The sequence below is a fragment of the Osmerus mordax genome, chromosome 3 (assembly GCF_038355195.1).
Source record: "Osmerus mordax isolate fOsmMor3 chromosome 3, fOsmMor3.pri, whole genome shotgun sequence".
NCBI lineage: Eukaryota > Metazoa > Chordata > Actinopteri > Osmeriformes > Osmeridae > Osmerus > Osmerus mordax.
The window spans coordinates 23,342,087-23,365,355 of NC_090052.1; the positions used below are offsets into that span (position 1 = coordinate 23,342,087).

At 48.9% G+C, this 23,269-nt stretch overlaps 4 protein-coding genes across 6 annotated transcripts in view; 2 read left to right on the forward strand and 2 right to left on the reverse strand.

Annotated features, from left to right (window-relative positions):
- Positions 1-5: 5 nt before the first annotated feature.
- LOC136941262 (GTPase IMAP family member 7-like) lies at positions 6-2,324 on the forward strand. Of its 3 annotated transcripts, none has more exons than XM_067233720.1 (3): positions 6-111; positions 757-800; positions 1,195-2,324. In XM_067233720.1, the coding sequence occupies exons 2-3, from the start codon at positions 773-775 to the stop codon at positions 2,169-2,171; spliced, it is 1,005 nt and encodes a 334-aa protein (XP_067089821.1). In that variant the 5' UTR covers positions 6-111; positions 757-772; the 3' UTR covers positions 2,172-2,324. The 3 variants fall into 3 exon arrangements, with proteins under 3 accessions (XP_067089821.1, XP_067089823.1, XP_067089820.1); XM_067233722.1 differs by having other exon boundaries at positions 1,207-2,324; XM_067233719.1 differs by lacking the exon at positions 757-800 and having other exon boundaries at positions 30-111.
- A 517-nt stretch (positions 2,325-2,841) lies between these two features.
- Positions 2,842-5,626, forward strand: slc25a17 (solute carrier family 25 member 17). Its single transcript, XM_067232862.1, has 9 exons — positions 2,842-3,031; positions 3,108-3,168; positions 3,286-3,352; positions 3,445-3,596; positions 3,717-3,833; positions 3,991-4,139; positions 4,471-4,566; positions 4,666-4,748; positions 4,900-5,626. Exons 1-9 carry the CDS (start codon positions 2,957-2,959, stop codon positions 5,048-5,050), a joined length of 951 nt encoding a protein of 316 aa, XP_067088963.1. The 5' UTR covers positions 2,842-2,956; the 3' UTR covers positions 5,051-5,626.
- A 1,964-nt stretch (positions 5,627-7,590) lies between these two features.
- On the reverse strand, positions 7,591-16,060 carry LOC136941331 (protein FAM83G-like). The gene is made up of 5 exons (XM_067233842.1): positions 15,363-16,060; positions 14,709-14,876; positions 11,203-11,327; positions 8,993-10,775; positions 7,591-8,492 (listed from the first exon to the last, which is right to left on the reverse strand). Exons 1-5 carry the CDS (start codon positions 15,813-15,815, stop codon positions 7,926-7,928), a joined length of 3,096 nt encoding a protein of 1,031 aa, XP_067089943.1. The 5' UTR covers positions 15,816-16,060; the 3' UTR covers positions 7,591-7,925.
- Positions 16,061-18,279: 2,219 nt separating this feature from the next.
- The window catches only part of grapa (GRB2 related adaptor protein a), a gene marked incomplete in the record, with an annotated part of 6,206 nt that continues 1,216 nt past the window's right edge, over positions 18,280-23,269 (reverse strand). Inside the window, 3 exon segments of the mRNA XM_067233162.1 lie at positions 18,280-18,516; positions 18,518-18,658; positions 22,677-22,848. Coding sequence (XP_067089263.1) covers positions 18,478-18,516; positions 18,518-18,658; positions 22,677-22,848 — 352 coding nt within the window.

Here is a 23,269-nt window from a genome sequence, read left to right on the forward strand (position 1 = left end):
TTTCAGTAACTTTACAGGCCAGACATTGCGTGCAGGAAATGTTCAATGCTCGTTCAATAATTCAGAACATACAACATTCAGGCTATTTTGGTATCAGAATTCAACCGAGAGGTAAGAAAGCAGTTTTTTTCTGTGTCCAAAATAAAAAATCTAACATTTAGGGTGAGTGACTGACAAAGACCGAGAAGCCCTACATTTCTACGTTGCTTTTGTCGACACGATTGCAAAGAATCACAAACGTCCAATCACGCGGAAAAGGAGAATGTTGCCTTAAATGAGAGCTTAATTTTTATATGAGAGTATTTTTATATTTTGAAAGTTAATTAAAATGTAATGATTTTACTCATTTACAGCTTTCAATGTAACTTCCAAAGGGCTGGGCCATTGCATTAAACCTGCTGATGTTTCATGGCCTGCGATCCTCTACGTTTTCTCTCAGGAGTAATGTGTACAGGCTTGTTAAAGTATCATCAACACGTTCAGAGCTCTCAATATACGTTTTTAAGTGTATTCGTCATAAAAGTACATTGGCATTGTACCCGTTGCGTGCCCCATCTACAGCCTAACTGAACTGTCCTTTCATCGCAGTAGCCTCAAGCCACGATTGTGAAGACGGAGTGATAATGACACAGCACCAAATGCTTGAATGGGCTATTCTTCGCTGGCACGTTATGCTATACATAACATCTAAATACTCCCTGACAGTAGTGTATTGCATGTGTTATATTTGAACATTTCGATACGTTACTTTGACAGATAACCAATCCTGGCCATGGAGTTAAATAATCCAGCTAAGAATGGTGAGTTGTAAATGTTGCTGACTCACTGTAAGACATTACTATCAAAGTCAATGTTATGACTTTGACTCTTAGTACCATTTGAAATAATAGCTAAAAATAAAAGAGAATACTTGTCAAATACATAAACAATTTGACTTCCAAATAGTTCAATATAGAGGTGAAAATAAAGGTGCTTCATTAGAAACATTAAAATCATATTTGTATTGCTTCTACATAGTCCATTTGATTCTGAATCGAACCCTTTTTATTTTATTCAGTGTGTACTACAGTGCTTTGTTGTGTAAATACAATATAGCATTTTTTTATTTTAGATCAACCGATTGAACAATTTGATGTTTTGTTTGGCTTGTTCATTAATAGGTTTATTAATAGAGATTACTTCCTTTAAACATAGATGTGATGCCAGAGTGGACCATCATGCTGATTGGGAAGAGTGGAGTTGGGAAGAGCTCTTCAGGGAACACCATCATAGGCAGCCCTGTGTTTCAGTCAGACATGAAGCTGGCCAGGGTCACCCGGATCTGTGAGAAGGAGAAGACGGAGGTCGATGGGAGGCCCATCTCTGTGATCGACACACCAGGACTGTTCGAGACCAATCGCAAAGAGAAGGAGATCCTCCGTGAGATCCTGAAGCGTGTGAAGCTGCAGGAGCCGGGACTCCACGCCTTCGTGGTGGTGGTTCCTCTGGGGAGGCTGACCATGGAGGACCAGGAGACCAACCTGCGGATTGAAGCTGCGTTCGGTCCCCATGTCTGGGACTACACCATCGTGCTGTTCACCTACGGAGACCGCTTGGAGGGCAAGGCCATTAATGATGTGATTGCAAGCAGCGATTCGAACCTCCGTGACTTCATCCGCAAATGCAGTGGCGGTTTTTTGGTGTTCGACAACAAAAACGCAGATAGTAAATCAGGTGATCAGGTGTCCAGGCTGCTGGAGAAGATTGACACCCTGGTGGCCTTAAATGGAGGAAGGTGCTACAGCAGTCAGCTGTACCCCCCGAAGGAGAGGAGGGTCAGGGAGAAGCAGGAGAGCATCCTGGCAGAGAAGGACGGGGAGATCCGCCGTAAAGAGAGAGAGCTGGAGGACAAGTACAAGGATGAGGAGCTTAAGAAGAAACGTCAGGAGCTGTGGATAAGAGAGGAGGAGGAGGCCAGGCAGGAGGCAGAGAGCCAGCCCAGTAAAATCTTCTATTTTGCAAAATTCCTAATTGTTTTTACAGTTCTAACAGGAGTGGCATACTACCTGTTAAAAGACCATTTTTTTTATTTGGCAGTGTTGGTTCTGGGCGGTTGTCTCCTGTTTAAAGACCAGCTGGTTCATGTTGTGGGCAGGTGGTGGAGAAAATTAGAAATAGTAATCAGTAGTTGAGTTTGAATGTTCTGTTGGTGGGTCTCATTCACACTTTCTAACCTTAATTTTTCAGTTTCAACTATGACCATTGTTTGTCTTATGCTATAACATGTCCTGTAAGTGATTTCTATTTTTTCAATTTTCACAAAGAATGGAGAATAAATCTTTCATCCTGAATCTTTTTCGTATTATTAAGAATAAATTAAGTCTTGACAATGATTGACTACTGGGTATCATTGGTTAATTAATAACAATGTAGTAATTATTGTTGATCAATGTATTGACAAATATTGCTTATCACAAAATTCCTTAACATTTCATCGACAATAAAATTTAATTCACGTAAACATGGTTTTAGATGATAAATTATAAATGGTTGAAATTGAAAACAGATGATGCATGACTAGCCTGTAACAAATATTTATTTGACAAACATTTTTTAACAACGATATAGGGGCAAAGCGACACCGACAGGTAATCAAACTCTACAGTAGTCACGCGGAATCGAAAGCAAGCAGGCGAAGACCACATCGTTTTTGATTGATATTACGAGTAACCAATCGCATGTAAAGTAGCAAAGTATGTTGCCCAATTGTGTTATTTGGCAAACGAGAATCGCTCTCCTATTGGTTATGAATGACCTGGATGGAGTCCCTACAGAAGAGGAGGCGCTCTACTAAGTGTAAGGAAACGGCATTCATTTGACAATGTTTCCTCAGAGACAGATACATTTAAACTCAGCTAGCCGTTTGTAGTATGTATTAATAACGAAATAGCATACACCAGTTGGAACGAATACAAAAATGAGTTCTGAAAACGTTATATTCGCTGAAGTTTTCTCATACGAAAGCTTAGTGCACGCAGTGGCTGGAGCTGTGGTAAGTTAACCAAACTTCATTGTGATCGTATTCAGTTGTCTGTCCCTGGTCTACAGTTGTTGCAACTGTTTTTCAGGGAAGCGTGACAGCAATGACGGTGTTTTTCCCTCTTGACACGGCAAGATTACGACTACAAGGTAGCATACCGGGGTATACCGGTGCCGTTAAACCTCTGTGTCTATATCCGGAATTAAAGCAGTCATCAATTTTTGGGAGTTCACGTTCACAATGTTCCTCTTTCTTCTTTCCAACAGTGGATGACAAGAGGAAGGCGAAGTCCACACCAGCCATCCTGGCAGAGATAGTGAAGGAGGAGGGACTGTGAGTAGGCTGAAACCATAGTGACCACCACAGTGGTTTCCTTCCTTTCTCTAGTGAATCACCTTGACAGTCTCTCTCTCCTCTTCCTGTAGACTTGCTCCCTACCGAGGCTGGATCCCAGTGATCTGTAGCCTGTGCTGCTCCAACTTTGTCTACTTCTACTGCTTCCACAGCCTGAAGGCCAGCTGGCTGAGGGGGCAGAAGGCCAGCCCTGGACGGGACCTGCTCATAGGAGTAGCTGCAGGTTAGCCACGCCTAGGCTATGACATGGAGTCAGTTCTGGCATGTTCTTCTCATCACTCACTTCCTTGCCTTCTCTCTCTCTCCCCCCACCCCCCTCTGCCACCCTCCCCCTCCCCTGTAGGTGTGGTGAATGTGCTGGTGACGACTCCTCTGTGGGTGGTCAACACCAGACTGAAACTGCAGGGGGCTCAGTTCCGGAATGCTGACATCCGTCCCACTAACTATGCTGGCATCATGGGTAAACATCTGTCTGTCTAACTACGCTGGCATCATGGGTAAACATCTGTCTGTATAACTACGCTGGCATCATGGGTAAACATCTGTCTGTCTAACTACGCTGGCATCATGGGTAAACATCTGTCTGTCTAACTACGCTGGCATCATGCTGTTTCCAGATGCCTTCTCCCAGATCGTGCATGAGGAGGGCGTGGGGGCACTGTGGAACGGGACGTTCCCCTCCCTGCTGCTGGTGCTCAACCCCGCCATCCAGTTCATGATCTACGAGGGCCTGAAGAGGCAGCTGAGGAGGGGGCCACTCCAAGAGGTGGGGGGGAGGAGGAGAGGGGGGAGGGGTTAGGGGGGAGGAGGTAGGTGGAGGGTTTAGGGGGAGAGAGTAGTGGTTAGGAGGAGGTGAGGGTTCAAACTTTAAATTTTTGACCATAGAGAGTGCTTTTTGTTCATTGATGAGCTAATTATCTGGATGAGCAGACTTCAGATATGTAAGTAAGCAGATAAGCCCACACACATGATGGCCCACCTTGGTCGGGTTACAAGATCATATCTGCATCAGTACTCAAGGCATCAGTGAATATGATGGATTCAGATGTTTCAGAGTCTTTGTACCACGATGAAGAGTTTGTTTTGTGTCTCTGCAGCTGTCCTCTGTCCAGGTCTTCCTCATCGGAGCTCTAGCCAAAGCAGTGGCCACCACTGTAACATACCCACTACAGACTGTCCAGTCCATCCTCAGGGTAGGGGTGTGTGTGTAGTGTGTGTGTGGTGTGTGTAGATGTGTTGAAGTTCAGAAACGTGTGACAGTAACAGTAGTTTCCTCTCCGTGTGTTGGTCAGTTTGGTCTGAAACAGCCGACAGACCAGCCTCACCTTCTGAGCAGCCTAACCACGGTCAGGTGTCTGCTGCTGAACCGAGTGAGGTGGGTTACACACACACACACACACACACCCCAGCATCAACTCCCTAACCTTTTCAAAGTATCAGAAGCAGTCAGTATTATCATTTCTTCAAATCAAGTCTAGTATTGTGTGTGTGTGTGTGTGTGTGTGTGGGCCTGTCCCCCGCTGCAGGAAGTTTGGGCTCCAGGGCTTGTTTAAAGGTCTGGAGGCCAAGCTGCTGCAGACCGTCCTCACAGCTGCCCTCATGTTCTTGCTGTATGAGAAGATCACCAGCAGCACCTTCAGGGTGATGGGGCTGAAGACGCCCATGTCCAGACGCTGACCTGGGGCAGCCAGCAGGAGGACCTCCGACGCTGACCTGGGGCAGCCAGCAGGAGGACCTCAGACGCTGACCTGGGGCAGCCAGCAGGAGGACCTCAGACGCTGACCTGGGGCAGCCAGCAGGAGGACCTCAGACGCTGACCTGGGGCAGCCAGCAGGAGGACCTCCGACGCTGACCTGCGGCAGCCAGCAGGAGGACCTCAGACGCTGACCTGGGGCAGCCAGCAGGAGGACCTCAGACGCTGACCTGGGGCAGCCAGCAGGAGGACCTCAGACGCTGACCTGGGGCAGCCAGCAGGAGGACCTCCAACGCTGACCTGGGGCATGCCTGAGTTGTTAAGCCAGCTGTGTCTACAATCATGATGTTTTTATGTATTTATTATTTCTGCTGTTGTGTTTCCTCCCCCTTTAAGGTTTTAGTCCTATGTCATTGTAAATACTGTTTCTGTACACTAAATCAACTCATCTATGTTGTGCACTTGATCAAAACACCTGGAATGATTGATCATGAGTAAGAGGAATGTATCTAATGTAGATTCAGGGGAAAATAAAGGGGAATAAATAATGTTTTTATTAAGTCATTTCTGGCTCCAGTACTGAGCACTTTTTAACCTTTCATAAACATTTTTTGGTAACCTTTTTCTAAATATCTTTTGACCCTGTAAAGTTTTTGGAAACTTGACAGGGGGCTGCAGTACTCAGAGGCTGCAGTACTTCAATATTTTTTGACAATATTTTTTTGACAATATTTTTTAAACCTTTTAGAAACGATTTTTCAAAACTTTTCGAAATTATTTTTTACCCTCAACTTTTTGGGGAAACTTTTTGGGGAAAATATTTTTTGGAGGCTGTATTAGTGATCGGCGACATTAGTGAGATTCGGCAGTACTGAGAATATTTTTTCAACCTTTCAAAACGTTTTTCAAAACTTAAAAAAAAAAGCTGAAACGAGCTGAACCCCACTTCAAGCGAGTAGAATTTCACAGCGCAAGCAGAATTAATGTCTGCGCGTGTGAAATAATAAACGCGCCCAATTACACCACCTGTTTTGGTCCTTTTCCAAATGTTAATCTAGACCTGAATTCTGATGGGGATTTTCATGATATCTGATGATACCATGTGACCTGTCAGCAGGGGGAGCTCAGGACACAGGGAAGCTATCAACACGTGTTCTGATCCCGACCTGCTGAACATGGTCCCTGGCAGCGGAGGGCCACTAGGTGGCGACGCATCCTTTAGCTGTTCTTGTGTGTTGAGTGTGTGCCTCTTAAGGTTAAATCGTTTTGGGTTTATTCCACAGGAAGTGTGAGGTCATTGTTGTGTGTCCTGGCTTTGTCTGAGCAGCTTGTGTCTGTGTTGATTACTAACCCTGACAAACAACAACAAGGCCCTCGTATGTTCCTGTCCTGGGTTACTAACAGTGGCTGTCCTGTGACACGTTCTGTACAGAACTATCCATGCTGTCAGAGCTGTGAGGTGACTGATGGGACGCCGCCACACCCTCTCTTTCTTCCTCACATTCCTCCTGTTCCCTCCCCCCTTTTCTCAACCTTTTCTGACTGGATTAATTAAATACTTTTTCAACAATCAGCTGGATGCCTAGGGTGGGTGTGGAGCAGGAAAATGTGTGTGTTTGTGTGTGTGTGTGTGTGTGTGTGTGTGTGGCCTTAAGCTGGGGCGAGGGCTCAGATCTGTTCCAGCAGATCCCATGGTTAACATGCTTTCCTCTCTCATGCTTGACTGGCACTGATGTTGTGCATCTGCTTAAACATATACACACTGCATACACACTGCATACACACTGCATACACACACTGCATACACATACTGCATATACACACTGCATACACACACTGCATATACACACTGCTTACACATACTGCATATACACACTGAATATCCCTCCCTCACCTCCCCCCTCCCTCCATCTCCCCTCCCTCTCCCCCTCCCTCCCTCTCCCCCTCCCTCCCTCACCTCCCCCCTCCCTCCCTCCATCTCCCCTCCCTCCCTCTCCCCCTCCCTCCCGTCTGCTGCCAGCCACGCTGTGGGGTGTCTTTGATATTTGACCCAAATCCGTCATTAAAACACAATACTAGTTGCACAGTTAAAATCTTCTGTGTGATATGTATGGATTAGATCTGTACAGGATGTCTTCCTATAGGTTGTGTATCTGTGTAGTGTGCAGTAGTGTACTTTGTGACCTCATCCTATGGTTGCACCACCCTACCTCCCCTACACAGACAACCCAGACTCTGTAGGATAGGGTTTCCTCTTCTTGACCTTCTCTGACATTTCAACTGTGCCCTGAGGTAAGTGTGTGTGTGTGTGTGTCCTGGCTGCTTGTGAGCACCTGCATCTCCTCAGGCATGTTCTGTGTTTGATGTCATATAAGAGGTCACTTCATTTCTCTCTCTTGTTCTCTTTCTCTTTTTTACAATCACTGAATCCTCCATAATATCTCGACCGTAACAAAACACATGTAAGAGTATCTGTTGATCCAGTCCACTCACTGATCAACACAGAAATCATAAAAAATTTGTTATTGTTATTTCTTAAATTGATTCCACTCAACACACAAATAAACAGTACTGTTCATCCAGTGGCACCTAAAGTCAGACATATCCCCATAGAAGACCTAGACATAGTACACCTACACATAGTACACCTAGTCACAGTACACCTAGACATAGCAGAACTAGACATAGTACACCTAGACATAGCAGACCTAGACATAGCAGACCTAGACATAGCAGACCTAGACATAGCAGACCTAGACATAGTAGCCGACGACTCCAAAAAAGTCAATGCTTTTAATGACCTCATGAGTCACAAGGAGGAAGTTCCCCCAGGAAGTCCCTGTGGTCGCGGGAGAGAGGTCAGGGGTCAGACTGCCCTTGCATGGGTGGGGCTCTCTTCTGCGTGGGTGGGGTTCTCTCCTGAGTTGGGCTCCTGCTCATCCTCTCCTTCAGACTCTTCAGCTGGTACAACCTGCTGAAGGACAGAGCGAACGGAGCCTTGACCCCCTCCTGACCGGCCCCGGCCCCGGCCCCAGCCCCAGCCCCGGCCCGTCCACCTCCTCCAGGTCCGGGTCTCCCTCTGAGCGGGGCCTGGGAGAGCGGGGCCTGGGAGAGCGGGGCCTGGGAGAGCGGGGCCTGGGAGAGCGGGGCACAGGACTGGGAGCGCTGCAGAGGCTGAGGCCTGGTGCTGGCCTGAGCCAGGCTGCTCCTCCCCTCCCCTGCTGGGGACATCCTAGCAGGCGAGCCCTCCACCAGTCTCCTCCCTGGCTGCAAGGAAGTCTGCCTGCTGGGGGGGTGGTGTGGGGGCGGGGTCTCCCTGACCCCTCCCTGGCTGAGGGATCTCCCCACAAACAGCCGGGGAGGTTTAGAGGGGGGGCTCTCGTCGTGCTGCCCTCTCCCGGGAGGCCTCGGGGACGTTCTCACAGGCTGGCAGACAGCAGGGAGAGATGGAGAAAGAGAGAGACACAGAGAGAGAGAGAGATAGAGAGACAGAGAGAGAGAGATAGAGAGAGACAGAGAGAGAGAGAGAGAGAGAGAGAGAGAGAGAGAGAGAGAAGGGTGCAAAAGAATGGATATTAATGAATCATTTAAAACCTGTCAAAATCGGTGTGTGCGGACACACAATTGAGCAAGAACGAGTGTAAAAGTCGTTAAAGGTTTTCATGCTTTTACCAGTTCATAAATACTCCATGACTGTGAACACATGATTCATTAAATGTGTGTAGCTTTTTGCACACTCTCCCTCTTCAATATTCCAGTGTTCTCGTGTGACTAGACATGCTCAGATGTGCTTCATGCTGAATCACCAGAGCCTGGGACACATGATGTTTCTGACATGAATAGTCACTGTTGTCCAGCATAGACAAGTTTGTGTGTGTGTGTGTGTGTGTGTATGTGTGTGTGTGTGTGTTTGTCTCGTCACTCACCTTCCTCCCATCGGTCTCTCTACTGTGCAGGGGTCTTTCTCTCCTTTCTGATGCTGGTCTCGCCACCCGTGGGTGCTCTGGTATCCCTGCTGGTATCCCTGCTGGGTGGCCTCTGTCAGGGGAAGGGCCCGCTGATGCTATGGGGGGCAGAGGGGCACGTCTTTTGGTGCTAGGTGTGTGTGTCAGTAAAGGTGTAGAGCTCTGAGGGTCTGGGACTGGGGCCAGGGCTGGTGCTGGTGCTGAACCAGGAGTGTGTGAACCAGGAGTGTGGCCCTGCTCCTCGGGGCACCTGCGGAGGCCGTTCACATCCAGCAGAGACTCACTCTGCAGAGACTCACTCTGCAGAGACTCACTCTGCAGAGAGTCACTCTGCAGAGACTCACTCTGCAGAGAGTCACTCTGCAGAGAGTCACAGCACTCGTAGTACTCGTCTGAGGTGGTGGAGTCTTTCCTTGGAGAGACACACCTGGAGCCATTGCTCACCTCAGGTGTGGAGGTACGCCGCTCTGGTGTGTTTGTCCGCAGGTCAGATGAGTGTGACCGTACATCAGGTTTGTGTGTGGGTAGGTCTCCATGCTGCGGTGGAGACTGTGCGGCTGTGTGTGTGTCGTGTGTGTTGAGGGCGAGTCCAGAAGGTATCGGGTCCGTGGTGTGGGGAAGGGTGGTGGGGAGGAGTGAGGCACTGCCGGTGTAAGGGGGCATCAGAGCCAGGCAGGTGAGCAGCACAGGGGGAGGGGCCCGGTCCTGTCTGGACTCTGCCTCCAGGGGGGGTGACAGAGGCTCTGGGCTGGGCTGGGGTGAGGGCTGTGTGTGTTGTGGGGGGAACTGGGGCTGTAGGTGTGTTTGGTTTGGTGTAAGGGAGATGTGTGTGGACATGTTAGGGTTAGGGGTGTGTGTGGTAGTGTGAGTGTGTGTGGGATGGAAGGGTGTAGGCTTATGAGGGTTAGGGTTTGAAGTGTGCGTATTAGTCTGTGAGTTGAGGTTTGGTCCAGTGTTGGGAGTATGTGTGTTAAGACTCAAGTTGAGATTGGGTTCAGGTTTGGAGGAGTGTGTGTTGAGGTTGGGTTCAGGTGGAGGCGTGTGTGTGTGGAGGTTGGGTTCAGGTGGAGGCGTGTGTGTGTGGAGGTTGGGTTCAGGTGGAGGCGTGTGTGTGTTGAGGTTGGGTTCAGGTCTGGAGGTGTTGACAGCTTCAGGCTGGATCAGGTCTGGTGTCTCAGGCCTGCTAAAGGGGGAGCTGAACTTGATGGCGTGGCTCGTCTCAAACCTCTCTGACCTCTGCAGGTGCACCTGCAGAGGTCGGCTGGAGTCACGCACGTTTATGAAGCCGATGACATCACTGGGGGGGTCGGGGTCGGGCCAGGTGGGCAGGTATGGGATCAGGTAGGCCTTCTCTAGATCCGCCAATCCAGGGTGAAGGGGTGGGGCTTCTTCTGGCTCTTTAACCCTCTTTTTCTGAGTCAGCCCCTTGGGATTCTGGGAGTTGGAGTTCTTGGCGCTGTCCTTGTTTGACGGGGCGGGGCTTGAGTTAGCACTGTTGCCCAGGGTAACCAGGGCGTATTTGGGGTTGATGAGTTTCCTAGCAACAGCAGCAGAGGGAGGAGCCACAGCGGCTGGCTGGGGGAGGGGCTCTGGTTGGGGTTCCGTCTCCATGGTTACCTTGCTGAGGCTGACGGCACTGGAGGTCAGGTAGAGGTCACGGAACAGCCGGTCGAAGGCCTCCACAGCCTGGCCCGTTACCACGGTGACCAGGTGTCTATCCAAACGTGACGCCATCCAGGTGAAACTGACAGACACACACACACAATCACACACACGAATGAGGTAACAGTAGTAGGGTCACATGTTACACTCAGGATCACATGAGGGTGAGGGTTGTGTTCTGACATGGACACAAGCCTCTGGTGTGCTCTGGCCTCACTCCCCTGGTCGTAATCCCTCCACCAGAAACACCCTCACCTGTAGGAGCCAGACACACACTCACCTGTAGGAGCCAGACACACCCTCACCTGTAGGAGCCAGACACACCCCCCTTCACCTGTAGGAGCCAGACACACCCTCACCTGTAGGAGCCAGACACACCCTCACCTGTAGGAGCCAGACACACCCTCACCTGTAGGAGCCAGACACACCCTCACCTGTAGGAGCCAGACACACCCTCACCTGTAGGAGCCAGACACACCCTCACCTGTAGGAGCCAGACACACCCTCACCTGTAGGAGCCAGACACAGCTTTGTCTCCGTCCACAAACATGAACCGGTGTCCCAGCCTGCCCCGGACCCTGTTACAGGAACGTGTATAGAACTCTGCTCCCCCCCCACAACGCACACGCAGGTTCTATACACACACACACACAACCACACACACACACACACACACACTGTGAACACTGTTGTAAAAGGGCCAACAGAATAAACAAAATGAAAGTGTCCAGCACTTTCCCTATCTCTCGCCCTTCCCTTCTGTCTCCCTCTCTCTCCTCTTCCTGGATAGGACAGTGTCAGACATTATCTCACAGAGCACATGACTCAATTTGAAAAGAGTAAATAGTATCTAGGAAACCAGCTCTGTGGTACAGGTTACAGAGGACATGTCTGGACCTCCCAGGCCTCTCTGGTGCGTGTGTTACAGGGTCCCCTGCAGACTGGGATCAGTGTGGTCCACATCTGCTGTGCTCTCCCACTCTGCACCCTGGGGGAGAGTGTGTGTGAGAGAGTGTGTGTGTGAGAGTGTGTGAGAGAGTGTGTGTGTGCCCCTCCATGGATAGCCTGGTCCTAACCAGATTCGTACATTTCATTTGTACAGAGAGTCCGGGCTCGCTTCATTCCAGCGCCTACCATGGCTGCAGGTCCAGATGCTGCTTGTCTACCCCCCCCCACTCCCCGTTGCAAGTCACGTGTTTTTGTAAATGTTGTTGTGCTTATGTGCTGAGGTTTTTGTCTGTTCCCACACTGTACTCCTCTAGGAGCATTGTCTGGGTGTTGCTCTCCTCCTCTCTCCTCATGTTATGCTGTAACTTTCTAGTCTTGTCCTGTCTACCCCCTTGTCATGTTTGTGTATTAGAAACTGCAAGTGGCAGCTCGGATCTAAGATGGATTTAATTTAAGCCTAAACCGTACAACGGAACGTTAAATCCAATTCAACCAACGCAATCGCTACCAGACACACCGGGAGTCAGGTGGCTGAGCGGTGAGGGAGTCGGACTAGTAATCCGAAGGTTGCCAGTTCGATTCCCGGTCATGCCAACTGACGTTGTGTCCTTGGGCAAGGCACTTCACCCTACTTGCCTCGGGGGAATGTCCCTGTACTTACTGTAAGTCGCTCTGGATAAGAGCGTCTGCTAAATGACTAAATGTAAATGTACCAAGACGAACACAGCAGTAGTCTACTAGTACTGTACCGTAGTAGCACAATTTACCGGGGCAGCTTCTCCACACAGGGCTATATCGCATTTTGCGTTGTTACTGACAATGATCGCTACCAGTGAGCTTTTTATGAATGAGCGATTTTCCACTAAATAAATGTCAAGCTTATTTACGTTTTGGGGGGCATATTTTCAGTTAGCAGATGGGACTGTCTGAATCGCGATTCCATCTTCTACTGCCGGTAACGTCGTAGAATAATCTTCAAAGGGGGTTCTTTATTAATGAATGAATGCAATGAGTAGGCTAAATGCCTTAAAATATCACGAGAAGGGAAAAACTTTAAAGGACGTTTAAGTCATAGAGATTAGGTCAATTTTTACACCGGTCTGCCAAATGTATTCGTTTTGATTCAACTATGAGGCTGCCTCTTGCAGGGGAAATGAGAAGATATCTATTTCATTCTACACTTCACTCGTATATTCAGTTGTAAATGAGCAGCAAAAAAATGCTTTTAAATCTATGTAATCTTTATGAATAATAAGTATGCATTTTTATATAAAATATAGAGAAATATCAGTTGTAAAAATGTCATCCAAAAACGGACCCCTGTGCAACCGACGCAAGCAAGCACACCCTACAATTTCCCCAGAAATTGTACCCTCTCTAGTTTGGTTTGTTAAACGTTTTAGATCAACACTTGTATTATTGTTTTTGTTGATTTTATGTAAAGCACTTTGAGCTGCAATTCTTGTATGAAAAGTGCTATATAAATAAAGTCTTACTTACTTACTTACTTACTTCATTGACAAGCATTAACTTCCTTGAAGGCGGGTACTCTGTTGAAGTTTAAAACTATTGGATCTGCCCAGAGCCACTCTGGATCTGCCATAACCAATCGCTAGCGTTCGCCTTAGCCAACTGTAACGGAGTTAGAACCATGAAACTCGCTCCTCAGGTATGTAACAGGCCACCCGCGTCAACGAAGAGCTAGCTTTTCTTTGGCGTAGCTGGTAGTGGTCACGCTTGGCAAGTCGGAGGTCGTGCGTTCGAGCTCAGTGAGTGGCGAACGAGCCTTGTTGTGACGGAGCGTGGCTACAGCTGTTACATACCTGTCACACAACTCTTTCACCACTAACGGAGCTAGCTGGAAAATCAAACGAACCACGTGGGGATCAAAGATTGTTCTTGCTCCGGCTTTAAGTTCTGGATATTCGGCAGTGTTGCCACAACAGACCGAATGGCTTCGCTTGCATCTTTCTCTGCCGCCATTACTAAACTACAACTCAAACTAGCGCACAACATCAACGTCATCGTTCTCAGCCACTCCCTCTGTTCGCTGATTGGACCGGTAAAAAGTTTACCGGAGACATCTGACTAATATACCTAAAGCCCAGACTTAGTACAGAAACAAAATGAAAATTGAGCGGAAGTACGTAGGAGGGCAGAGCCAGGCTACTCCATGGATTTGAGAGCCTCTGGATAGTTTGGAAAATGGATGTCTGTGTTTATTCATGTCTCTGTGTGCGTGTCTTTTGGTGTGTTTTGCTTTTTGTGTGTATGTGTGTTTGATGTCTGTGTATGTCTACAGTGTAAGTGTGTGTGTGTGTGTGTGTGTGTGTGTGTGTGTGTGTGTGTGTGTGTACCCATACCCTGGAGCCATAGGTCTGTTATCAGCATGGCTCAATCAGTCTGCCATTATACTGAGCCCTCTGGTTGTTCTGCATGTTCACATTAACTAATGAGACCATTACAGCCTGCCCACACCAGCCCAGTTAACCCTGTCCTACCCAGCCCAGTTAACCCTGTCCTACCCTGACCAGTTAACCCTGTCCTACCTAGACCAGTTAACCCTGTCCTACCCAGACCAGTTAACCCTGTCCTACCCAGACCAGTTAACCCTGTCCTACCTAGACCAGTTAACCCTGTCCTACCCAGACCAGTTAACCCTGTCCTACCTAGACCAGTTAACCCTGTCCTACCCAGACCAGTTAACCCTGTCCTACCCAGACCAGTTAACCCTGTCCTACCTAGACCAGTTACATTTACATTTAGTCATTTAGCAGACGCTCTTATCCAGAGCGACTTACAGTAAGTACAGGGACATTCTCCCCGAGGCAAGTAGGGTGAAGTGCCTTGCCCAAGGACACAATGTCATTTTTCACAGCCAGGAATCAAACCAACAACCTTCTGATTAATAGCCCGACTCCCTAACCGTTAACCCTGTCCTACCCAGACCAGTTAACCCTGTTACTACCCAGACCAGTTAACCCTGTCCTACCAAGTTTTTCTTCCTGTACATATCTTTTTCCTATCATATGAAATGTGTGTGTGTGTGTGAGAGAGTGATCTTCACCTTCAAGTGTCCGGAGTGCATGCCTGCTCTCTCACACATGGACAGGAAGTGAGGAATGGCAGTCCGCTCTAACAGGATGTAGACGGAGACCTTCCCCTTGAAGCTCACATCCAGCAGGTCTCTGAAGATGTCCACATCAGTGAACACGTCCATCACCACGGCAATCACCTGCACACACACACACCGTCACACACACACACACTGCTGTGAAGAACTCCTAACTACCAAGTGAAAACGTGGTCTGCCAGCACATTACAATCTGCTCTGCTTTCCTGGGCTTTGTTTTCAAGCTGCATTTATTACAGGGTGATATCTATACAGAGGCTCATTCCTATCTAAGAGGTATACAGTGACAGTTGTGGAAACCTGTGTTCTGTAAACAGGAGTGAACTTTGTCTGAACAGCCCTGCCAGGCACTTGTACTCTGACCTATAACACAGAGACACGTCTGTCTGAAAATACTGTGCCCGTCTAAAGCAGTGTTTCCCCCCAGTTTTTTCTCCCAGTTAACCCCATACATTAATGCAACATTCCACTACTGTGCTCAATACGATTAATATGGGCAACATATTTATATGAAGGAGCAACTGATGCAGAACAGGTCTATATATAGCCTAGTTTTTTTCCGATTGTGTGATGATTTAACCCGCCTACCTTTTGCGCCTGAGCTATCGTTCTTCTAATCATTTCTTTAACGTGAGTGGGCTCGTGCAGTGGCGGCTGCGTGTACACGTTGACGCGCGTCACCCCCCGGTAAGCAGAGCTGTTCGGCCAGCCCAGCTCCAGCTCGGCCAAGGAGCAGTCAGACCGCTCCGGCCAGTACTGGAGAGATAGTGTGGGATCATCGCTCTCTGGGTCCACCTGAAAGTGCTCTGAGCCCGGGTCATACACCTCCACGGTCGCCCTAAGCCAGTCTAGTTCGGGGTCTGATAGAAAGTTCCGCACTTTTTGCGCGCAGAGGAACTTCACAAACGCCTCGCTGCCGTCTTGGAGCAGCGACTCCAGAGCGAGCCTCTGGTCCTCACAGTATAAAAATTCCGGTTTGGATTCGTGTGTCCGGGGGTTTACATTGTTGTTGTCCAAACAGTGGATCTGAGATAACGCCATGGTTTGAAAAAGAAAGTCAGTTCTTTGTTCAAAATGTATCTCAAAAGGAGTTCGTCCCCGTAGCCTACTCTCTGAAGAATAGAAAATCCTAGGCTATATACAGGTAACTGAAAAGGTACTTGAGTAGAGTGACGGATAGTGTATAACTTTTTGCCTACAAGTTTGATTCAGCCATGTAACATTACTAATCTATGCCTTCCATTACCGGTGGACTGCATACCCGCCAGTCCATCACGTTCTCCCGCGAGCCGTCAGCCACCACAGTGCACAGAACAGGGAACAGGTGTGAAACGATATACCTGTCACGTGACCCGCTACATAGCCCTGCCTCTAATGACTTTAAACTTTAGCGGACCGCGTCATGTGTTATCGCTTTGATAAAAGGTATGGGCGTCGTCTTTTCAGATGGCCTAAAGATCTAGGCGATGAGCTGTTCCATCAAGTTCGACAGAGCTAGATCTGCATCTACAGATTAGCCGAAAACACAGAACCAAAGGCAATTATTAACCCTTTAAGAAATGAGTCCATCCTGAAGAGGTCAAACTGATCTCTCTCTCTTTTTTCTCTCTTCTTGTCTCTCTCTCTCTTTTTTCTTTCTTTCACTCTTTCTCTGTGTGTGTGTGTGTCTGTGTGTGTGTGTGTGTGTGTGTGTGTGTGTGTGTGTGTGTGTGTGTGTGTGTGTGTGTGTGTGTGTGTGTGTGTGTGTGTGTGTGTGTGTGTGTGTGTGTGTGTGTGTGGTAAGCAGAGATCTGTAGTACTAATCTGTGTGCACTGCCTATGCAGTTTTTGGCTAACTCATGAAATTGTATCGTGGATGAGACACAAACACAGTAAACTTGCCAGACTAACATTAAAGTGAGGTATAAAAGAAAATAAAAAACGTATAAAAGAACAAACAATGCTATTTCTGTTCACTTGTTTTTTAGCACCATCTCCTTTATCTTCAGTTTCTAGTCCATCCACAGCAGCTGTGAGCGTGACATGGCTGTCACTAACAGAAGACTCACAAGTCATCTCACCCAGGGGGATTGTGGGGTGCGACCTCATTTCCTGCTCTTTAAACATAACATCCTGATGAGAGGTCTACAGCGCCTGCATTCCACACATAGCACACACACACACACACACACACACACACACACACACACACACACACACACACACACACACACACACACACACAGCAGGCATACCGACATAAATAAAAAGAGTGGAATGGTATCTAACTTTATTGAATCCTCATAGTTATTACAGTTGAAGGAATAAAAGATTTAAGATTTGAATCGGCCAGTCTTACTGTTATGCGTCATAGTTACTTAGTTACATTATTTGTAGAAAGTGCTATACAGATAAAAGGTAGTTTGAATTAGATTTGACTATGATCAACACAACATTTGTGATTTTATAATGTTTAACATGATTTTACAGCAGAGACCTAGAATTAGCAAGAATACATATGAGTAAAGTCCAAAGATGTTTTAAAGAAGAGAGTAAGGGGCCTAACAGTCAAGCTGACTTTAAGAAGGACAGAGCTGATATCAGCCTGTTTCCCCAGATCACTGGGCTGTTTCCCCAGATCACTGGGCTGTTTCTCCAGATCACTGGGCTGTTTCCCCAGATCACTGGGCTGTTTCCCCAGATCACTGGGCTGTTTCCCCAGATCACTGGGCTGTTTCCCCAGATCACTGGGCTGTTTCCCCAGATCACTGGGCTGTTGTCACACAGAGAGAAGGCCACTCATAAGCATACACACCCAAACAGCCTTTAGACCACTCCACACCCACCAGCCTCTACAGAAATCTGCAGTGTCAGAAGAACACTCAATCCCTCTCTGCCCCTTATCAACACAATGAATCCCTGTGTCTCCACTCTCTTCCCAGGGTTACTGTACCCCCCTCTGAGGCCCCGCCCTCCTCTCCCCTGAGACCCACTCACATTCAGTAGATCAGTATATACATGCAGAGAGTCAGAGAGAGGACATGAGAGAAACTGTCCTGTGTGTGTTTGTAGAGGTCCAGAGTCCTGGTCTGGTTGGAAGTGCATTAGCTCAACAGTGGTCAGAAACAAGTGAGGTCCCAGTGTGGAGGTGCCAGTGTGGAGGTCCCAGTGTGGAGGTCCCAGTGTGGAGGTCCCAGTGTGGAGGTGCCAGTGTGGAGGTGCCAGTGTGGAGGTCCCAGTGTGGAGGTCCCAGTGTGGAGGTGCCAGTGTGGAGGTCCCAGTGTGGAGGTGCCAGTGTGGAGGTGTCAGTGTGGAGGTGCCAGTGTGGAGGTGCCAGTGTGGAGGTGCAGTGTGGAGGTCCCAGTGTGGAGGTGCCAGTGTGGAGGTGCCAGTGTGGAGGTGCCAGTGTGGAGGTCCCAGTGTGGAGGTGCCAGTGTGGAGGTGTCAGTGTGGAGGTGCCAGTGTGGAGGTGCCAGTGTGGAGGTGCCAGTGTGGAGGTGTCAGTGTGGAGGTGCCAGTGTGGAGGTGTCAGTGTGGAGGTGCAGCGTGGAGGTGCCAGTGTGGAGGTCCCAGTGTGAGGTGCCAGGGCTCTGCAGGGCTGTGGAGGTTCAGTCACTAAGTCAGTGGAGCAACAGACCTGCCAGCATGGCTCAGAGGTAGGGTCAGAAGAGTCTAGCTCTACTGGCATCATGGGGTCTGTGTTGGAGCTTGGTTGTTGAACAGGTCAGTGGTAGATGGGCTGGACGTACTCCGGGGGGAAAGTAGCCAACTCGTCCGTGGCAACGGCCTTTCCAGCGCAGCGAATCCGAGCTGTCGAGGACATCGATGACATCACCTCGTATGAAACGAAGCTGGGATGGGTGGTGGGCGGGGAAGTCGAAAAGGGCGTGAGCATGGTGGGGGCGCTGCAGGACGGAGGAGAAGGGGTGAGGAGGACAGGAGGGGAGAGAGGAGGGGAGAGAGGAGGGGAGGGAGGAGGGGAGAGAGGAGGGGAGGGAGGAGGGGAGAGAGGAGGGGAGGGAGGGGAGAGAGGAGGGGAGGGAGGAGGGGAGGGAGGAGGGGAGAGAGGAGGGGAGGGAGGAGGGGAGAGAGGAGGGGAGGGAGGAGGGGAGAGAGGAGGGGAGGGAGGAGGGGAGAGAGGAGGGGGAGAGAGGGAGGGGAGAGAGGAGGGGAGGGAGGAGGGGAGAGAGGAGGGGGAGAGAGGGGGGGAGAGAGGAGGGGAGAGAGGAGGGGAGGGAGGAGGGGAGGGAGGAGGGGAGAGAGGAGGGGAGGGAGGAGGGGAGGGAGGAGGGGAGAGAGGAGGGGAGAGAGGAGGGGAGGGAGGGGAGAGAGGAGGGGAGGGAGGAGGGGAGGGAGGAGGGGAGAGAGGAGGGGAGAGAGGGGGGGAGAGAGGAGGGGAGAGAGGAGGGGAGGGAGGAGGGGAGAGAGGAGGGGAGGGAGGAGGGGAGAGAGGAGGGGAGGGAGGAGGGGAGAGAGGAGGGGAGGGAGGAGGGGAGAGAGGAGGGGAGAGAGGAGGGGAGAGAGGAGGGGAGGGAGGAGGGGAGAGAGGAGGGGAGAGAGGGGGGGAGAGAGGAGGGGAGAGAGGAGGGGAGGGAGGAGGGGAGAGAGGAGGGGAGGGAGGAGGGGAGAGAGGAGGGGAGGGAGGAGGGGAGAGAGGAGGGGAGAGAGGAGGGGAGGGAGGAGAACATATGGTGTTACAGGTAATGACAGTAAACCCTGAGGAAGTAACAGTTCCTACATAAACATAAACCCCCAGGTCAGACCTCTGCACCTCTCCACCTCTCCACCTCTCCACCTCTGCAGGTCAGTTCTGCTGACACATAGTTTTTAGTTCAGCCTATGTGGGTGCAGGTCAACCCAAGTCAGACTATCATTAACCAGAATATATATAAACACACTTCTGATTTGCATAATGCAGCCTAAGTCTCAATAAAGTGGTTAACAAGTCTAAACAGGCTGAGTACTGTGAATGCAGCTTGACAGGCCACACCCACAGTCCTCTATAGATCCTGTATACATGGTATATATACACTGTATACATGATCTCTTGCCGTCCTGTCTGTTCCTGTAGCCTCAGGAAGGAGGATAGAGTCTAAGATTAGGATGAAAGGAAATCTACTTCCAGGCTTGATATACCGATGAATGATTTTCTGAGCTTCAGGATCGTGTATTTCCTGAGAAACAAGAAAGTCATAGCACAGCATGAAACAAGGGATCTCATAGTGAATAGACAATGCAATGCGAATTTAGAGATAAATTCTGCCAGTTTCAAATAAAAAGCGACATCTGTCTGTTATTACAGTGGCCTAGCCCTCCTGCAGTGTAAAGAGAAGAGAAACTGTTGTTTGGAGAGGGCTTGAGATGCTAACTTCCTGTCTCTCTCCCTGTCCTCCAGGAGAGATGCTAACTTCCTGTCTCTCTCCCTGTCCTCCAGGAGAGATGCTAACTTCCTGTCTCTCTCCCTGTCCTCCAGGAGAGATGCTAACTTCCTGTCTCTCTCCCTGTCCTCCAGGAGAGATGCTAACTTCCTGTCTCTCTCCCTGTCCTCCAGGAGAGATGCTAACTTCCTGTCTCTCTCCCTGTCCTCCAGGAGAGATGCTAACTTCCTGTCTCTCTCCCTGTCCTCCAGGAGAGATGCTAACTTCCTGTCTCTCTCCCTGTCCTCCAGGAGAGATGCTAACTTCCTGTCTCTCTCCCTGTCCTCCAGGAGAGATGCTAACTTCCTGTCTCTCTCCCTGTCCTCCAGGAGAGATGCTAACTTCCTGTCTCTCTCCCTGTCCTCCAGGAGAGATGCTAACTTCCTGTCTCTCTCCCTGTCCTCCAGGAGAGATGCTAACTTCCTGTCTCTCTCCCTGTCCTCCAGGAGAGATGCTACTGCTGTCTCTTATTGGCTGACAGCCGGGACACACACATCTGTAGGTGCACACTGTATGCTGCTGGTTGGTATTCTAACAAGATCACAAACATGCACACAAAACACACGCACACACAAACAGCTGCTATTTTTACAGTCAACAGTCAGATAAGGATCATGGCTACTTCCCAGGGGCGTCGTTAGACCCTTTTTAACGGGGCACGAGCCCCAGTATAAATCTGCTGTGCCTCAGTAAAATCTAAAGTTTGAGTTTTAACAATTTACTTTATTAGTCAGTGCATTAATTTAGATTGATGGAAGAAGTAAACGCTTGTAAAATAAAGCAGTTTAACCGAAAACACAAACCGATGCACGCAGAATTCCACGTTAGCGCATTCTTCTGAGCTTGCCAAATAGCCACTGCAGCACGCACACAGAAGTCCAGGTGTCGGACTCAGCACACAAGTCAGAATCGAGGTAGGCTAAGAAAACATTACAAAACTAAAGAAAGTTTCTAAATGATAGGCCTACTGATCATCATATTTGGATTAAAAAATAAAAACAATATTACATGAAGCTCAAAAAGACTGTATTTGCCTTCAAATGAATGCAATAGTTAATGCGCACTCGCATTAACTATTGATGTCCCTGCCAAAGCTGATATCAAACTTGCGTCTCTGAACTGTTGTATAGTGGGTTAAGCAAGGGGAGTTTCTATAGCCTAGTAGTGCATCGTGTGCAGCAAGCTTGGAAGAAAAAGGGATATGAATAGGGGCCTGTGCCCCATTGAGGGGGGCCTGTGCCCCTGTGAGGGGGGGCCTGTGCCCCAGTGAGGGGGGCCTGTGCCCCTGTGAGGGGGGCCTGTGCCCCAGTGAGGGGGGCCTTTGCCCCATTGAGGGGGGCCTGTGCCCCAGTGAGGGGGGCCTGTGCCCCAGTGAGGGGGGCCTGTGCCCCTGTGAGGGGGGGCCTGTGCCCCATTGAGGGGGGCCTGTGCCCCTGTGAGGGGGGCCTGTGCCCCTGTGAGGGGGGCATTGCCTTTCATTATTTCCATGTCAGTTACAGTAAATATGTACTCACATACACGTCAGCTGGTCCCGTATGTGTGTATATATATGTGTGTATATATATGTGTGTATATATATGTGTGTATATATATGTTTGTACATGTAGTAAAGAAGGAGTTGGGTTAGTTAAATCTATCCCTCCTAATCTTCTGGAAGTGATTAAACAAAAGTGACAGTGTAGAGAGAAGGAACGAGAGCTTAACTCTCTGTTCCCTGTTCTGAGGACCATATTGTTCTGAGCGTCACAATAACTCCTCAATGTGCTGCTGCATGATGTGATGTGATATGCAGCCATCACGTTTATGATGTGATGTTAGGGGGCGTGGCCCAGGGCTTGGCCAACTGTGGTTCAGGAATGCAGATCTGTGGGAACATTGGCATCTTGTCATGAGATAAGATGAGAAATGATTGGTGCTCCTCCTGACATCTGCTGATATGAGCCTATGGGATTTCAGTGGATGTGACATCTAAAACTATGTCAAATATCCTGCAACACGTACCATACTTGCATCATGTGCATCATGGGCAATGTGCATCATGGGCACAGGGTACTGTTTGTATGTAGCCTGTCCCAAGTTCTACTACAGTGGGTTATGGGGTGGGGTGTGGTGATCCTAACATGGGGAGCTGAACCAGACGCTGTCCAGGGGTGGAGCCTGTGGAGCCTGTGGAGAGGGGGGAGTAGCGGTTCTGCTGGAGGAACAGTAGGGGTGGGAATCTTTTGGTTCCTCACGATTCGATTAGAATCGATTCTTGGGGGTCATGATTCGATAAAAAATTGATTCACGATTTGTAATCTTTTTTGTTAATGTATAAAAATATTATATATATATATTTTAAAAACATGATTTTAGACATTTGTGAATCGATGTGAATCGCTAGAAGACTGAATCTTGAATCAGACGATTTTGTCCCCCACCCCTAAGGAACAGGGTGTCTATCTTAGAATAGAATAAAATAAAGCATGACGGAATAGAAAAGGATAGAATTGTAGGAAGTTCTTACTCTGGCAAAGTGTTCTGGGTCCCTGAGGAAAACAGCCCTCTCTTTAGCGATGCTGTTGTTGTGGTAGAAGTCCACCAGCTGGTTCAGGGAGCAGAAGAGCTCGTCCCAGATGAAGTACTGTCCTGCTGTGTCCTGCAACACCTTGAAATGCTGCACATGATCTCCATAGCTGGTAGAGAGGGGAGGAGTGGGGTGAAGACAGCAGTACCTCCAAAATTAGTTCTACAACATGAACCCCTTGCAGACACTCGCACACTCACACACAAAAAGAGAAAGGGAGAGAGATATTAGCTTCAGAAAGGGAGAGAGATATTAGCTTCAGAAAGGGAGAGAGATATTAGCTTCAGAAAGGAGAGAGATATTAGCTTCAGAAAGGGAGAGAGATATTAGCTTCAGAAAGGAGAGAGATATTAGCTTCAGAAAGGGAGAGAGATATTAGCTTCAGAAAGGTTTGGGGGTGGAAGGAGAAGAGCATTAGACTGGAGAGAAAAGATATAAACATGAGACAGATAGAAACATGTACATTTCTACTCTCCAATTACTCTCCAAGTGAGGAAGTTGTCTGACCATGGCTAAGGGGTGTTCATGAGTTA

What these genes read in the sequence shown, in the direction of transcription:
- LOC136941331 (XM_067233842.1), bottom strand. Translation starts at nt 15,815, where the DNA reads ATGGCGTTATCTCAGATCCACTGTTTGGACAACAACAATGTAAACCCC. An exon ending in TGCACTCCGGACACTTGAAG is followed by an intron (nt 11,328 to 14,708) that starts GTGAAGATCACT and finishes GTGTGTGTATAG; the next exon opens with AACCTGCGTGTGCGTTGTGG. An exon ending in GCTGTGTCTGGCTCCTACAG is followed by an intron (nt 10,776 to 11,202) that starts GTGAGGGTGTGT and finishes TGTGTCTGTCAG; the next exon opens with TTTCACCTGGATGGCGTCAC.
- LOC136941262 (XM_067233719.1), top strand. Translation starts at nt 39, where the DNA reads ATGTTCAATGCTCGTTCAATAATTCAGAACATACAACATTCAGGCTAT. An exon ending in TATCAGAATTCAACCGAGAG is followed by an intron (nt 112 to 1,194) that starts GTAAGAAAGCAG and finishes CTTTAAACATAG; the next exon opens with ATGTGATGCCAGAGTGGACC.
- slc25a17 (XM_067232862.1), top strand. Translation starts at nt 2,957, where the DNA reads ATGAGTTCTGAAAACGTTATATTCGCTGAAGTTTTCTCATACGAAAGC. An exon ending in GCTCATAGGAGTAGCTGCAG is followed by an intron (nt 3,597 to 3,716) that starts GTTAGCCACGCC and finishes CCTCCCCTGTAG; the next exon opens with GTGTGGTGAATGTGCTGGTG. An exon ending in CTGTCCAGTCCATCCTCAGG is followed by an intron (nt 4,567 to 4,665) that starts GTAGGGGTGTGT and finishes TGTGTTGGTCAG; the next exon opens with TTTGGTCTGAAACAGCCGAC.